This window comes from Lolium rigidum, chromosome 5, assembly GCF_022539505.1.
Source record: "Lolium rigidum isolate FL_2022 chromosome 5, APGP_CSIRO_Lrig_0.1, whole genome shotgun sequence".
NCBI classification, from domain to species: Eukaryota; Viridiplantae; Streptophyta; class Magnoliopsida; order Poales; family Poaceae; genus Lolium; species Lolium rigidum.
In genome coordinates this window covers 207,923,557-207,939,733 of record NC_061512.1, presented here as the reverse complement: position 1 = coordinate 207,939,733, position 16,177 = coordinate 207,923,557, and the positions used below count along the sequence as shown (strand labels likewise).

The following is a 16,177-nucleotide window of genomic DNA, read 5'->3' as shown; positions in this document are numbered from 1 at the left end:
GAGGGGACGGGATTTGAGCGATTCTGTTGGTGGTTTGACGGCCATGGGAGTTTGATGAGTCATAGGCTTTCCATGCATGCTTCCAAAGTCAAACCACATGAATACAGTTGGAGCACCCTCTGACAATTCAGTAATGGATAGGCTTTTCATGTATGCTTCCCAAGTCAAACCACATGAATACAGTTGGAGCACCCGCTGTCAATTTACAGTTAGACAAGTTGTATAGCATTTGAATAAGTCGTAGTACATCACATGTCAGTGGATAGATGATCACGTAAGAATACAAAAGAACACAAAAAAATTGACAGGTTCACTACATCAAAACAGAGTATCAAAGAACATGGGAAAGCTGCAGAGATATTCATTTCGAAATGTGCATCGATCCAATGTGATTTGGTCTCAAAAACAGAGTGCATGTTCATATTCCTATACTATTATTTAGGCATATGAATTAAAAAAAGCATAGGAATTTGAGTAGCAATAGAATTCTATAAAAATGGCGTAAACTTTGGATGACATCCTATGGGTATAATTAAGAGTGGATGTTCAAATTCATATGTAACTGAGATATAAACCATAGGATGTTGATAATATCGTTCTTCTGATGCAAGTCAATCCATAGGAATAATCCAGATGGCTGGAATCCTACAGAAAAATCCCATGAACGTCCAAAAACTACACATCCAAAGAGCGTCTAAACTCTCCAAAAACTTCCACGAGTTCGGTTGGTGGTTTGACGCCTGTGAGAGTTTGATGAAGTCATATGCCCATCCAAGCATGCTCCCCAAGTCGAACCACATAAGAGATAACAATGTTGTTGGCGTATGTCCAGTTACTAGAAATATTTTGTGCCATCTGAACTATTATTGATATCCACACAAGCTGCATAGAAGGTTTCACTCTCGCCCATTTTCCCTGGCTGATAGGTGTGTGAGATGTGACTATATACCCCTCCGCCCACCGGCAAACCCATGTGTTCCCCTTTCTTTGGGCAAGAGGATAGGGAACCCCGACCCATCGCGTTAGTTGTGTATATAGTGTTTGGGTTTGTGGTTCATCAGACAGATATAGTTTGCCTGCCTCTAGCCTTTCCATGATAATGTCCATCAGAGCGCCGCTAGAAGTTGCCGGCCATATATTCCTCTTGCCTCCGTGCGGCGGCAACGTTAGGGTTTCTGCTATACTGGGTTAGTGACCTGTTTTTACCCTAGGAAAAAGAAGTCAATAGCACTCGAATCAAACATTCACCTTACAAAAATGTCCTAAGAATTTGAATCTTTTATAATTCCTATGAAAACCCTTTGATTCATAGGATCACATAGGAATAGTGTAGGATTTTGATCCTATGAATTTTTTTCTTATGCTAGTTGTTTGATTCATAGGAATATATCCTATAGGATCTAATCTTGTAGGAATCTTGTAGTGTAAATCCTATGAAAAAAAAACATTAGTTATACCTCATGAAAAATTCCTTTTGTACAATCAAAGAGAATTTGTCTTTGCATAGGATTCAACTAGGCATGACATCTGAAATCCTATAATTTTCTAATTTCTTTACTTTTTCTATCCTATGAATCAAATGAGCCATTATATCAAGGAGTCCAGTAGAGTGAACTAGTAGTACCATCCGTCTTTGTGGAATGGGCCGATAGCATAGAATAAACTTTCAGAAAGTTACAAGGAAAGTACTACCAACCATAAACAATGCTAAGCTACTCTTTGGCGTACAGATTCAAGACTAATCATACGACCAAGATGGCGGGTCATACCATTGCATCTCTGATGAACTTTCAAAAGAATTTACAGTAAAGTACCCTTCAACCATAAACATTGCTACAGTACGGTAGCGGTACTTGTTGGCGTACAGATTCAGGACCAATCATACCCCCAGATGGCCGGTCATTGCAGTTGCATCTCGATGCGGAGACCTCTCGGGAACCTCACGCACCTGTCATGGGAGAAAAACAAGATCTTGGAAACTACGCCCGTACAATAATCTCACGGTCTCAGCTGTGATTAGTGGTCGAGGTCGGCAGCGGCAAACCACGCACGCAGACGTACCGATCAACCATCATATCATAGTTTCAAGTTTCAACTAGACAGGGATCGCATATTCGCATGGCACAGCCATATGCAGCCACTCTAACCAGCCACGGCAGCCAGTTTATTCTACGATTGCGATCTTGTCCACTAGCTAGCACGAGTTAATATAACTCCGACCGGTCATGATGTAGGAGGGTTTAATCAGACGGCGCCGCCGTTGACGCCATTGTTTATCCTCGTCTGCGTGTGCGTTCTCTGTTCGTGCCGCGACATGCTGATGGCACAAAAGGGAAAGATAATGCAATCTGGTTCAATGCATCGGTCGCTGTCCCTGTCGCGAGAGAGAACAATCGAGGAAGCAAACACGGGGCCATCCATGGCGGCGTGGAGTGTGAACCTTCAACACGATCGGCATCGTCGGGAGAATATGGGCACGTTTGCTGTGCCATGCCTTGTGTTCCTGTGTGTGATTGATCGCGTCGCACGTCTGTTCTTATCGTCTCCCGATTCCTTTTATTTTCCCAACTGTTCTCGTTTGGTGAAGTGTGTGGTGCTGGGTAAGATAGTAACAGGGAGGTTCAGATAGTAGCTGTGTACCGTGGATGTCACACAAGTGGTGTCAGTTTTTTTTTCCACCGGAACGTGTGGCTCGTACATGGTGAACTTGACTGGTCATGCAACGTCGTGCATAGAAGCTGTTCACGGCTACGAGTTTCCCAGATCGCGGTTTTATGTCTAGACATGTCATGTATAGATAGATATATAGGACAATGACATCAGGAAAACAAAGTGTTGACAGAGTAAAAGAAAGCGGCTTGTTGCAGTTATTTGGCTCTTGAGCAACTTGACACGACAACGGCTGCAATTTTGTTAGATCGTCATCTGTAGAAAGGTTGGAACCACAGAAGCGGAAGTATAAATATTTTTTTCTCTCTTATAAAAGCATTGCTTTCATCAGTTGGTACTTGATATACTGATGACAGAACATGTGAAAAAGCTCGGGCAAGTAGCAGCCGTAGGTTGCTCTGCACAAGTTTCGTGCCGTCAGCTATCCTGATCTATCAGGGTCGGCCAACATAGACAAACAGTAACGAACGCAAGAGATGAAGTCACAGACAGGATACATACCTACTGCAAGATAAGTGTACATGCACTGGAGTGCAGTTCATATCAGGCAGGTTTTATTCAACAATCAACAACTACATGAGACCGCCCCAATCATGTAGGTGATGCCGCTGTAAAAAGAAAAAGAAACAGAATCATTTACTTTTTCCTCAGCTTGGCCTTCATCCTGTCGACCGCGGCTCTGAGCGTGTCATCATCCTTGCAGAAGGTGAACCTCACCAGGTTCTTCCCGTCCTCGGGGTTCAGATAGAACACGCTCGGCGGGATGGCAACGACACCGACCTCGCGGATCAGATACTCGCAGAACTCGACGTCGTTGTCGAACCCGAACGGGGTGTGATCCACCATCACGAAGTAGGTTCCGCTTGATGGGTAGACGATGAAGCCCGCGGCCTTGAGCCCGTCGACCAGCAGCACTTTCTTCGCGCTGTAGTCCCTCTTCAGCTCCTCGAAGTAGCTCTCCGGTGCTCGCAGAGCTGCTGCCGCAGCTGACTGCATCGGTGTGGAGGTGGCAAATGTGAGGAACGAGTGCGCCTGCCTCACGCCCCATGTCAGGTGAGGAGGTGCGATTGCCCAGCCGATCTTCCATCCGGTCAAGGAGAATGTCTTCCCGAGAGAGTTCATCGTGACGGTCCTCTCGTACATGCCGGGGATAGAAGCCATTGATATGTGATCCGCCTCAAATGCTAACTTGTCATAGACCTCATCAGCAAAGAGCAGCACATCGTTTTCCTTGCAGAGATCAGCAATGAACTCAAGTTCCTCCCTCGTGAACATCTTCCCAGTGGGATTGTGAGGTGTGTTTATCATTATTGCTCTTGTATTCTTCGACACTGCAGCCTTTAGCTCTTCAAGAGGGACAGCAAAATCTGGAGGGCGGAGCGTAATGGCCTTGACATCGGCGCCAGCCATGGACAGCGTAGCCTCATAAGAATCATAGAATGGAGCAAACAATATCACCTCATCCCCAGGGTTGATCAAACCCAATATCGTTGCAGCTATTGCTTCTGTGCACCCAGATGTAACGGTAACTTCCTTATCAGGATCGACTTGCAACCCACTGTCCTTCAGGAATCTTTCAGCGACAGCTGAATTCAGTTCAGGCACACCATATCCTCTTGCATACTGATTCTTTCCAGCATTGATAGCCTTGATAGCAGCCTCCTTGACAAAGTCAGGGCCATCAAAATTGGGAAAGCCCTGGCCAAGGTTTATTGCTCCATGCTTCACCGCAAGCATGCTCATCTGTGTGAAAATTGTTGTCTTAAACTTCTCCAACCGCTTCGCGACCTGCAATAGAGAAGAGATCAAATCACGAGCTCAAGTTTGTATACTATGACAAGAAATACAATTCAACTCATTTAGAAAAAAAATCTTGCATTACTTGGAACAAAACTAGAGTACATCAAGTAAAAATTCTGTTTAATCATATTATTATGGGAGTTATATGAGAATCATCGAATTCATGTCAGTGGAGCTTTAACATGTCATACTGAGCATGAAAGTTCTGCATCGTGTTGTACAGGTCAAATTGACCCGTTTATCTTTTTAACTGCTAACAACATTACAATTTGTCATGCCTTGGCGAATCCATAGCTCCAAACAACGTTTGGTCGACAATTTTCTGTGTTCAACCTATTTTCTGTCATCTCTTTTAGGCACCCTGACTAGCGACTCCATAGGTATGCATACACAAAAATATATGTTGTTAAAACGATCAAACTGCTCCAAACTCTGATCCCTCCCTCCGTCCCAATTTATAAGGGATCCATGCATTTCAAGGTTCACATTTGACAATCATTTGACCAAAGAAATGTGGGTAATGTCCACAAAAAATATAACCATTGAATTCATATTCAAAAGAAGATTCCAATGATACAAACTAATGATCTAATTGATGGCCAAAGTTAAATCTCAAAATACGAAGGCGCTTACAAACTGGGACGGAGGGAATATTTGGGTTTTGGAAATGTTGCTTGATTTTCTCTAACCAACAACCTTGTCCAATAGGCGCTTGCTGGTATCATTTAAGGAAAATTCATAATTGTATGACAATGAGTTCTCAAGCATGGGATAGGAATTGACTACAGAATCAAATCACGAGCTCAAGCCTGTATACTCCCTCTAGTAAAAAAAGAGGTCTGAGGCATACCTTTGGTCAAACTTCTACAACTTGAAAACAAATCATTTAAAAAATACTTTGACTGGATGTCTTTAAATCAAATGTACAGATTCATGCCAGAAAATGCTTCCATAATATATACTCCCTCCGGTCTTATTTAATTGACTCGGATTTAGTACAACCGGAGGGAGTAACACTCATGGTTCAGCATTATATTGTGGTAAATGCTGAAAGTCCAAGTTTGATTTTGGAGACTGAGTCAATATCCAAAGCATCAACTCTGAAGACTGGAGCTGTACTATGTAACAACAATGCGATTCGACTCAATACAGAATGGACATGGACATGGGAAAATTCAGTATTATTCAGAACCAATCTAGGACAAATACAAGAAAAATTCCATCTTGATAATAATATTATGGTAGTTATACAAGAATCATCTGGCTTATGTCAGTTGAGTTTTATCATATTAGATCCTGAATATTTGAGGTAATTTATCCTGTTGTACAGATAGTATGTTGTTAAAGTTTTATGTCAGTTGAGTTCTAACAAACCAAGCGATGTTTGGTTCACAATTATATGTTCAACTATCTTATTTCATCTCTTTTTGAGGTGTTTAATCGAACTAAGTCTTAAAAGATGGGCATCCTAATACCGTATGCACACATCATGGAAATGTATGTTGTCAAAATATGAAACAGGTCAAACTCATTATCTGGGTTTCAGAAATGTTGCGTAATTTTCTCTAACTAGCATGATCTTGTCCAATGACAATCTAGTATGACTTAAAGAAGGACCTTGTAATTGTATTTATAATGAGTTGTCAAGAATGGGCTAGGACAACAATTGACTAGGGCAAAGTTCATAGATTTATGGCTTGCATTACAATACAAAATGAACACCTTGATACAGAGATAAGCAGGATTATGGGCATGATGATAAAAATATTTACAGAAGTGATGCCATTGTTCCTTTTCATGCACACATGCCTATTTGTTTTCTTGGATCTGTAGTACTAGACTGTACATTTTGTAATGGCTCTTTTGCAGAACAGGATAAGAACTCAAATACCCATCTCCCAAATACAAGCTTCAAGATAAATGTGCGTAGTTCACTTCACATGACGGGGCAAAAATAACACTTCCTAGTTATTTTGAACACTTCATTACCTTATAAAGATTTTGTATTCTCCTTACATCAGAGAATGCAACTTTGGCAATGTGGGGTGATATCGTATAAGTATTTATTTTTTCCAATATGCAAAACAATGGACCAACAAGACTAATATAGAAAATGAGACCAACCGGGGATTAGCCCCTGGTAGCCTTCTATAGAGAGAAGACAACCTGAGGCACCCTGCAAAGGTTAGGCCGCGAAGGCATATTAGGAGCGTTTGCACTCGCACTGCTACCCAACCGAGTGAACACCCAGTTCTTGACCAACAAGACTAATGGCCCCTGATTCACCGTTGATATTCTTTAGATGGGTTGCTGGCTCATAGCTATGGAACGTAGCAGCAGTCTAACATATGGACAATATGGCATGGCAGCAGGTATGGTCACAAAATAAGCAGTACTCTAATTCATCTTATAAGGCACATAGTTTCCATCTGCATTTTTCATATTATCAGGTAATATGGAGTAATTGAAAAGAAATGTGGCCTGAATGGGAATATGGGAATCTGAGATATCTTGGATAGTTTAAGCTGTTACTTATGGATGACTGCATGGTGCAAGGGATTCCATAGAAATAAGTTTATAACATCTAGTGAAAAACGTAGCCTACAGAGTCGATATTGTATATTACAGTTTTGCGGCTTTCTCTTAAACAGACATTTTTTGTTTCCCTTTATGATGTTTTAAAATTCTGGAACAGAACACACGCAATTTATCCTCCGCACTGTAACCATGGACCTTCTTGTGCTAGCTTGATGTTATGTTTCTTAACAATATACACACTTGGTTGCATTTTAATGGAACCATAGGGTTTCACCCCTTTTTATCTTAAAAAAATATATATCCAGAGCAAACATTCTTTGTGGGGGAACCGTGGCGCCGGTCGAGTGCAGGACCGGTCAAATCTTAGGCCAGCCCAAATAATAACTAAACTAAACTTCCTATCTGTCTATAACCCAGTGCAGTAACTCTATTGATTAATGGCATGATCAGTCACACAAAAACAAATAAGCTAAAATTGCATGGACTACTGTCTGTCTCAGACAGTATGGATTCAACAAATGTCTCACCTGCGTACAGCTGATCATGCCACTCACAATAGCAGATGCGGTGGCATCAAATTAAAGTTGCAACTAGACTCAAGATTAATCTGTTTTCGTAGCAACGCAGCTGCCTGTGATAAAACACTTGCAGTAGTGGAGCCGCTTCTAAACTTAATTCAACATGGTATATTGGTATGCACAACATCTTGTGCTGAACAAAGAAGTAAAAGGGCATAGCAGTTTCTTTACTCGCTACACTCTACAGCAACAGCACCTCGATAACTAGGAGATTTGCAAGCTATGATAGTTTGATTCTCGACTGTCAGTAGCCACTTGCCACACGGAGCCTCACGGAACCCGCAAGCTGAAACCTGAGCCACAGAACATGGGATAGGGGATACGGGACCAATCGGGGTGGGTGGGGGGTCACCGACCTGCACGGGCTGCTTCTCCGCCGGCTTCGCGGCGCCGGCGCCGTTGTCGGCGGGGGCGGCGGTGGAGAGGGCCGCGGAGGCGGGGGCGGGGGCGGATGCCATCGGGGTCAGCGGCGAGATCTTCCGGAGGGAGCGACGGAGGGAGGAGGCCGCGGAGGAGGAGGAGGGGTTTAATGGCACGAGTCCATGGCGCGGGGTGGTGGTGGTCGCGGAGGTGGCCAGATTCATGAGGCCGCCCAGCCGCTCCAGTGCCTGCGTGCGTCGCGCCGCCACTGCCGTAGCCGAGCCGGTCGGTCAGGCGAGGTGGGGGATCTGCGTGGGCGAGGGAGTGGATGACTGGTGGGGTCAGATTATGTCTGGCCCACGTGTCAGTGTGTGGGGAGGGTTTCGGTTGGGTCGTTTGGGACGGGCGGAGGAGAGATGCCGTCGTGCGATTCGAGACCCGTCGGCGAGTGGACGAAGTGTGTGTCGTCTCGTGCCATTGAATCTGGACAGGTTTTCGCTGACGCAGTTGGCAGGCCGAGAGCCACGCACCCGGGCCGCGTACCCGGGCCCAGAAAGCCTGTTGGCCAGTTACGTATTCCTTCTACACCAGCCGAAAGCCCATAATAACCACGGAAGCCCATTTCCATCCCCCCAAATCATTCCCCTCCCCCAAATCCGGCGAACCAAAACCCCACCAAAACCCTCCCCATCCTCCGCCTCCGCCACCGCCGGCGACCCCAACCGCCGCGACCATGCGCCGCCACCTAGACCTCCTGCCGCGCCTCCTCCTCCGCCGCCACATCCACCGCCGCACCAAGCCCACCACCACCACCGCCCCACCCCTACCCCCACCTCCCAACCCGCCGCGCCCGCCGCAGAAGCCCGAGCCCGCCACCATCCACGGCGAGACGTGGCACGACAGCTACGCGTGGATGGGCTCGCTGGCCGACGCGGCCGCCATGCGCCACATGGACGTGCACATGGAGGCCGAGGAGAAGTACGCCGAGGCCTGCCTGGCCGCCGCGGGCGCCGACCGGCTCGCGCGCAAGCTCCAGCTCGAGATGGCCTCCCGCCTCGCCTCCGAGGCCTGCACCACGCCGGCCCGCTGGGGCCCCTGGCTCTACTACCGCCGCGCCGACGAGGGCAGGCAGTACCCCGTCCTCTGCCGCCGCTCGGCCGCGCTACACGGGGAGTTCGTCTCCTACAGCGACCCCTCCGCCGGGTTCGACTTCACCGCGGGGAAGCGCATCGAGCAGAAACTCGTGGATTACAACAAGGAGGCCGAGCGATTCGGAGGTAACCATCGAAATTCATATTCGCATTTGCTATCAATTTTTGCAGTTGCTACTCTTGTTACCTTTTTCAACATCTACAGCGTGTTACCTTAGAGGCTTTACAAGTTACCAGAAGTTTGGGCTTCTTGATGTGTCATAAATTATTATCTTCTCAACCACGATGTTTTGATTTTCGTTTATATTTTGATGAAATGATCTTGCTGTATTGATCTCGGTATCTATTAGTTACCAGAAGTAACATTTACCAAACATCACAATTAGGGGCTACTGAACATACTTTAGTGCATCCACACACTTCCATTTTTCCTGTCCGCCCGTTTGGGGATGCTTTATGTTCTTTGCACTGTGCACTAGGGACTACAGATATGCAATACTACATCATTGGATGTAGGTAATTGCTACAGCTTTTGAGTCCCGCTGTGGGTCTCTTCCAAAACAGTTAGTTAGTCATTTTTTTCTCACAGTTATACAGATTATGAATGCTACAGCTATCCTTGGTATGCAGGATACTCGTATGAGGAGCTGTCTGAAGTTTCTCCAGATCACCGCTACATTGCATACACCATGTATGACAAAGATAAGGACTCCTTCACTTTATTGGTCAGGGATCTGGTGACAGGCACACTTTGTGATAAACCTCGTGCCGACCGGGTCTCAAATATTTCATGGGCTATGGATGGGAAAGCACTGGTTTATGTTGTTACAAACGAGGACAGAAGACCATATCGGTAGGTGGATTTATTTTTATTGTGTCTATTCTTCTATGCTCTGCTCTAGTGCACTGCAACTTAAGTTTTTTTTTCCGTTAGGCTGTATTGCAGCATTATTGGATCTAGCAAGGATGATATTCTCATACTGGAAGAACCTGGTGAGAATATTTATTTGAATATCAGGCATACCAAGGATTTTCGGTTTATAACGTTAAATGTCTTTTCAGACACACACTCAAAGGTTCTGCTTTTCGTACTCCATATCTGTACTGTTCTTACTTGGTTTTTTTTTCACTGCTCATGCAAGATTATCCCTTTGCAGGTATATTTAATAAAGGGTTCTGATCCCTTGTCCAGAATGACGCTTGTATGGGAAGGTGAATCCCAAGTTCAGTGCATTGTGGAACATCATCATGGACGCCTGTATTTATTTACAGATGCCTCAAGAGATGGTGTTCGTGTTAATTCACATTACCTAATGCAGTCTGATGTGGAATCTCCTGGGCCAAAGAATTGGAAGGTCCGTGCTACTATGTACTATGTCCTATCAAAGTTATCTGCATGCACACACTCTCTTCATAAAAACGCAATGAGTACTTTGAAAATAGCAGTTTATTTTTTTCATACTTCTTTGGCAAATGCATCGTAAGCACTATCTATGTAATGTATGGTTACTAGTACTTCGTTGCAACTGCTGTTGTAAAAAAAGTCCTGCTCTGAATTAATTCAGATTGTGGTGTCTATCTGCTATCTATTTGACCCAACTTTTGATGTTTGAATCAGGATGTTTTCCTTGAGGAACCAGGTATTATTCTTGAAGATGTTGACTTCTGTAGTACTCATATGGTGCTGATTCTGAGACAAGGCAGGAAACTCAGTCTTTGTTCAGTTAATATGCCTCTACCTGAAAATATTCATGTAAGTTAATTCTCTTTTCTTATGATCTTATCTACAAGAGTCTAATCCGAGAAATTATACAACTTATTTCTTTACTTCGTGATGGTCCCCACACCGCCTGTTACTCTGTTGTTGAGTGAAAACATTGCAAATGTATGCTGCTCACTAAATTTACCGAGTCTAGTTAAATGGCCTATTGGATATCTGAAACTGCTCTGCGACCATATTTCTTAACAAAACTTCTTGTTGTCTTCTATTCATACGCTGCAACCATAATTGTACGAAAATAAGTGCCGCTATGGAATTATAACTTGCATATGCCTATTCATTTTGCTTCTCAGGTACCTGCCCATTTATCGAATTTTCACCCATCTGAATTGCCTCTTCCCAGTCATGTGTGTCAGATTTTATCTGGGCCAAATTATGACTACTATTCCTCAACAATGCGTTTCACAATATCATCACCCGTGGTATGTGTATCTGTATCTGCTGTCTGGCTTAGCTCATTCTTTCATCCTTCTGTACCATCCACAACCAGATAATTACTTTTTTGTTTTGCTATGCACACCAGTGTAGAATTGATTATCTGTACTGTTTTTTCTACTTTTGTGCAATGACGCCAATTTTCTTATCTATGCAAGTACAGACTTGTGGTTTCCCATTGTTTAGTTGAGATAACTGGTCTTCATCACTTCATAGTTCATGCAAAATACTGTACGAGTTGGCTATTTCTCAAAGAGAAATTATTTACATCAAAGTATGTATAATGTATTGGCCCTAGATATACCAGCGCTCTGTTGTCAGTTGTCACAGAAGGTGCCTTCCAGTCTTCAGTTATAAAGTAGCACAATAGATGAATGATGTTACCCACTCCCAACAATACACAATATTTATTTACTTCGTAATTTAAATCATTTCTTGGCGTGCTTTACAACATATTGTGTTTTCCTATTGGTAGTTCAGTGCTATGCCTTATTGCCTTTATAGGATGGTAAAGTGCTAGATGCTTAGTGTCTCTTGTGATATCTGCATGTATAGTTGCTCTTTAGGGCATTTTGTTATGATTTCTTGTTGTTCTGTTCTGATATCTAAAGGTTTGACTATGGCTTTGTATCTTGATTATATTTTCTTACTACCTCCATTCCAAAAAGCAAGTATATTTTTAGTCAAAAGTCAATGTCTTAAAATTTTACCAATTTTATAGACAATAATATAAACATCTACAATATTAAATAAATATGTTATGCAATATTATTCTATGGTGGATCTATTGATATTGATTTGGTCTTGTAGATGCTCATATTTCTGTCAACAGAATATTGACTTCTATATCTTGATACCGTTAATTTCTGCAATTGTTACCTAACTGCCTATATGGAAAGAGAAATTTATACATGATGTTGCTGGTATCCATATAAACAGAACAAAAACTTCAACATTATTTTATTGACTGGACCTTTTTTAATATCCATTTCATGGTAGTTAAGCAGCAATCTGTTCTATATCTACTACTAATTTCAGATCGTCTTCTTTATTACCCTTATTATGTTTCATGCAACCAACTATTAAATTGTTACCACAGTTGCTTCTTTCTGCACTAAAGTCACATCTGTGTCAACTATGTTGGTGGATCTTCTTATTTTTTCCATCACCAAAGGGAATTACGACGGATTAGATTAAATTCGTATTTGTTACTGCATTTTATTTCTTAGCAGTAACTTTATAATCTTTCAACTTAGATGCCAGATGCAGTTGTTGATTACAACTTACTGAATGGAAAGTGGCAAATAGTGCAACAACAAAACATGCTTCATGAGAGAACAAAGGTACTGTATGGGAATGCTTTTGCTTCTAGTATGGGCAAGCTATCTTCAGATGGAGCTGATTTGCCAAGTCAAGATTTGGGAGATTGTGACTGGAATGAGCTCTCTGAGTACTATGCTTGCGAGTACCATGATGTTCCATCGAAGGACGGAGTTTTGATTCCACTTACCTTGGTATATTCACGAAAGCACAAGCAAGAGGGGAATCCAGGATTGCTTCATGGGCATGGTGCCTATGGTGAGATTCTGGATAAACGTTGGCGCAGTGAGTTAAAGAGCCTACTGGATCGTGGTTGGGTGATTGCATATGCTGATGTTAGGTATGTTTCGCGTGTTCTAAATTAGCCGTCTTTGCCTGAAACAAATGAACGAGTTTTTTCTGAAAAGATAACACATGGAGTAAATTCTCCAGGTTCATATTGACTTTCGTTGTCTGACTACTGAAAATTGTAATCAGAAACGGATGTCAAATGAGCTTGAATGATTCATGGAGCTTATGCCATATTCAAAGGCCCGCTTTTGCTTTTTGAGTTTTAAAAAAACATATTGTTTCAGGGGTGGTGGAGGCTATGGCAAGGAGTGGCACCAAGATGGTGCACGTACCAAAAAGATGAACTCTATATATGATTTTGTCTCTTGCGGTGAATTTCTTCTTGAGAAAGGTATCATACAAGAAAATAAGCTTGCTGGATGGGGATACAGTGCTGGTGGACTTCTGGTGGCTTCGGCAATTAATACTCGTCCAGATTTGTTTCGTGCTGCTGTTTTAAAGGTATACATGATTTATGTGTAGCAATCAGTATCTCATTCCATGTCCCTTAAAATCATTGTATTTTATTACATGCCAGTCCCGTTGAACTCAAATAGCAAAGTTTTCTAGAGGCTTTATGAGTTTGATAGTGTACTAAAGCTAAAGATCTGCCAATCACATATCAAGTCGTGCACATATTTCAAACTTGCATGCAGAATAACCTAGTGAATTTCTTGTAAATCTTTTTATTACTGCTCTTCTGTCTCTACAATGCGATAGATTAAAGCAACTAATGTCTGTTTTGCGTAATGGATCGCCTGTGTGCAAATTATTGCTCTTAATTTCTTGCTGAACTTGAAATGGCCATATTGGTCATCCATTCTTGGTGATCTCCAAGATGTGCTATTAGTACCACATCTATTTTTTTTTCCTCCTGATGGTTCATGACCGTAGTTTCCATTTTGTCCTCCAGGTCCCTTTCTTGGATGTTTGCAACACTCTTCTCCATCCTATTCTACCTCTCACAGCCATTGATTATGAAGAGTTTGGGTTTCCTGTGGACCATGAAGAGTTCCTTGCAATAAAAAAGTATTCTCCCTATGATAATATCCAGAAGGATGTTCCTTACCCAGCTGTGTTTGTGACATCATCATTTAATACAAGGTATGTATTACCTTAGTATGGAGTTGTTATCCCTTCTGCCTGGACCATTGGTATCTGCAGCGTACATGGCCAAACTTGCTAGTCCTCATTACTTGTACCTTCCAGCATTAGTCTGCAATCCTCACTGTACTATACTAGGCCAAAACCTTTGGATGTACAGGTTATTTGCATATGCAGTAAATTATCAGCATTTAGAGTATTCTACACTGATCTTCTAGTTATTGTATTTGACAAAACCAATTGTTGCATTTGAGAATGATAGGTTTGGTGTATGGGAAGCAGCTAAATGGGTTGCAAAAGTCCGTGAACTTACTCAATATGATCCAGAGAGGCCTGTAATTCTCAACTTGACAACAGATGTTGTCGAAGAAAGCAAGTATCTGGAAACCAAGGAATTAGCAACAGAGACTGCTTTTCTAATTAAAATGGTGAACAGTACCTGAACAACATGATTTATCTTTCGGCTTCTAAATTTGTTGCTCAAAAGAATGACGCGGAGAGCCTGCTATGTCGCCTCTCCTCCATGTTCAACGAGATCTGAAGGATTACTGGATTAGTCCATCAGTTGGAGCTTATATGAGGTAACATACTCCTAAATTACTTTCTTAGTGAGTAGAAATAACTTTTCAGACAATCTTATCTGCATATTCATTGTTTGTAGATTATAAGCACATTCTTTGTAGATAGATTCTTTCATCGCTTCTTTCCATATGGCCTAGGAAAATCTTATGCGCATATTCATGCACTATGAGAAGGTGCCAACTCAAGCTATCCCTAAATGGCCTGGTCTGCTGTTATCAGTTATCACCAACATGGTCTGCTATGGTGCTACCAATTGTATGATGTTTCAGCTGGAACATCTCAACTAATAATACTTGTGAAACAAGTTCTGTTATTTTCACCTTCCCTGTCATGGAATTGACATAGTATCTCATGAAGTAGAGGTGGAACATACCGTCATCTACTCATCGCAATCTCAATTAACTATACCAAGATACTCATATTGTATATGAAAGAGCGGATACTGGTGAACTGGATGGTAGGTACTGCAAACTCGATTCTTCATGGGCTTGGAGATATGTACTGCAGCTGTATAGTACATGTGCAGCAGAAGCTCCAAATCATTCTTTGATCCTTCCACTGAAATTCTCACAGCTTATGAATGCCTGTAGCAAATGAGGAATGTACAAATCAAGGATGGTGGAACAGTTGAATGGCCATGTCTGTGGAAAGTTTTACAAATGAGAAGACAGAAAGATGTCACACGCATGCAGCATTGCCCATTGAAGATTGAGCTGGAAACTTTTACAAATGAGATGGAAATATATCACAGGCATGAAACACTGTATATGAAGATTGACCAGGATAGAGATTTCATTGGATGAACTCTGAGTATCTGTCCAGTCTATTTTTGTAATTTATTTGCACTGGTTCTGTTTTGGGGCAATCGGTATAGTGCCTTGTGAAAAGGTCACCTTCTGTTATCATTGTCATTATTGCGTTCGAAGATTTACCATCCTTTGCTAACATGTGTTACTGTGCATCTAACAAAAGTGTTACTGTGTACCTAGAAGTGGCATGTGTACTTTGAAGGGGCAGACTCGCAGTGCTTAACTTGGGCTGGGAGCTTGTGGGCGCAACAATATTGTTTCTTGTATGGTTAGTCTTTCTGGGCACATCAATTCCTGCGAGTTTATGGCATTTTGCTCACTTGAGCTTGCCGGAACATAGGGAAAATAGCTACAGTCTGCGGCCAGCATCTGAAGGTTTTGCCCTTGATTGGTACTAGCAAGAAAAGGAAGCTGTCAGAGCAGTTGGTTTAACTTGTCAGCAGTATTGGATCTACATTGTTGGAAAAATAAACAGAACTAATGACCTTATTGGCCATTCCACTTCCACCACTCGTTGATGAGTTCATCTCTATGTTCTCGATGACTCTCTTGATCTTGGAATTAACGCATATGTTTCAGTGTAGACGCAAGGCCGCTGACAAGTTCATCTTTACGTTCTTGATGACTCGCCTTGATGAATTCAACAAGGTTCCTTCTAGTTTACCCAAAAAATGCCAGAACATAGAGATGAACTCATTGGAGAGTTGTGGAAGTGGAATG

The 16,177-nt window shown here is 42.5% G+C and overlaps 2 protein-coding genes across 2 annotated transcripts; one reads left to right on the top strand and one right to left on the bottom strand.

The window, feature by feature from the left end:
* Positions 1-3,147: 3,147 nt before the first annotated feature.
* LOC124652648 (probable N-succinyldiaminopimelate aminotransferase DapC) lies at positions 3,148-8,205 on the bottom strand. The gene is made up of 2 exons (XM_047191689.1): positions 7,943-8,205; positions 3,148-4,458 (listed from the first exon to the last, which is right to left on the bottom strand). The coding sequence occupies exons 1-2, from the start codon at positions 8,168-8,170 to the stop codon at positions 3,307-3,309; spliced, it is 1,380 nt and encodes a 459-aa protein (XP_047047645.1). The 5' UTR covers positions 8,171-8,205; the 3' UTR covers positions 3,148-3,306.
* A 474-nt stretch (positions 8,206-8,679) lies between these two features.
* On the top strand, positions 8,680-14,531 carry LOC124655519 (protease 2-like). Its single transcript, XM_047194393.1, has 10 exons — positions 8,680-9,223; positions 9,728-9,950; positions 10,032-10,173; positions 10,255-10,452; positions 10,716-10,850; positions 11,171-11,299; positions 12,569-12,972; positions 13,208-13,424; positions 13,876-14,066; positions 14,329-14,531. The coding sequence occupies exons 1-10, from the start codon at positions 8,680-8,682 to the stop codon at positions 14,507-14,509; spliced, it is 2,364 nt and encodes a 787-aa protein (XP_047050349.1). The 3' UTR covers positions 14,510-14,531.
* Positions 14,532-16,177: the final 1,646 nt, after the last annotated feature.

What these genes read in the sequence shown, in the direction of transcription:
- LOC124655519 (XM_047194393.1), top strand. Translation starts at nt 8,680, where the DNA reads ATGCGCCGCCACCTAGACCTCCTGCCGCGCCTCCTCCTCCGCCGCCAC. An exon ending in GAGGACAGAAGACCATATCG is followed by an intron (nt 9,951 to 10,031) that starts GTAGGTGGATTT and finishes TTTTTCCGTTAG; the next exon opens with GCTGTATTGCAGCATTATTG. An exon ending in ACATCATCATTTAATACAAG is followed by an intron (nt 14,067 to 14,328) that starts GTATGTATTACC and finishes TGAGAATGATAG; the next exon opens with GTTTGGTGTATGGGAAGCAG.
- LOC124652648 (XM_047191689.1), bottom strand. Translation starts at nt 8,170, where the DNA reads ATGAATCTGGCCACCTCCGCGACCACCACCACCCCGCGCCATGGACTC. An exon ending in CGGAGAAGCAGCCCGTGCAG is followed by an intron (nt 4,459 to 7,942) that starts GTCGGTGACCCC and finishes TCTCTATTGCAG; the next exon opens with GTCGCGAAGCGGTTGGAGAA.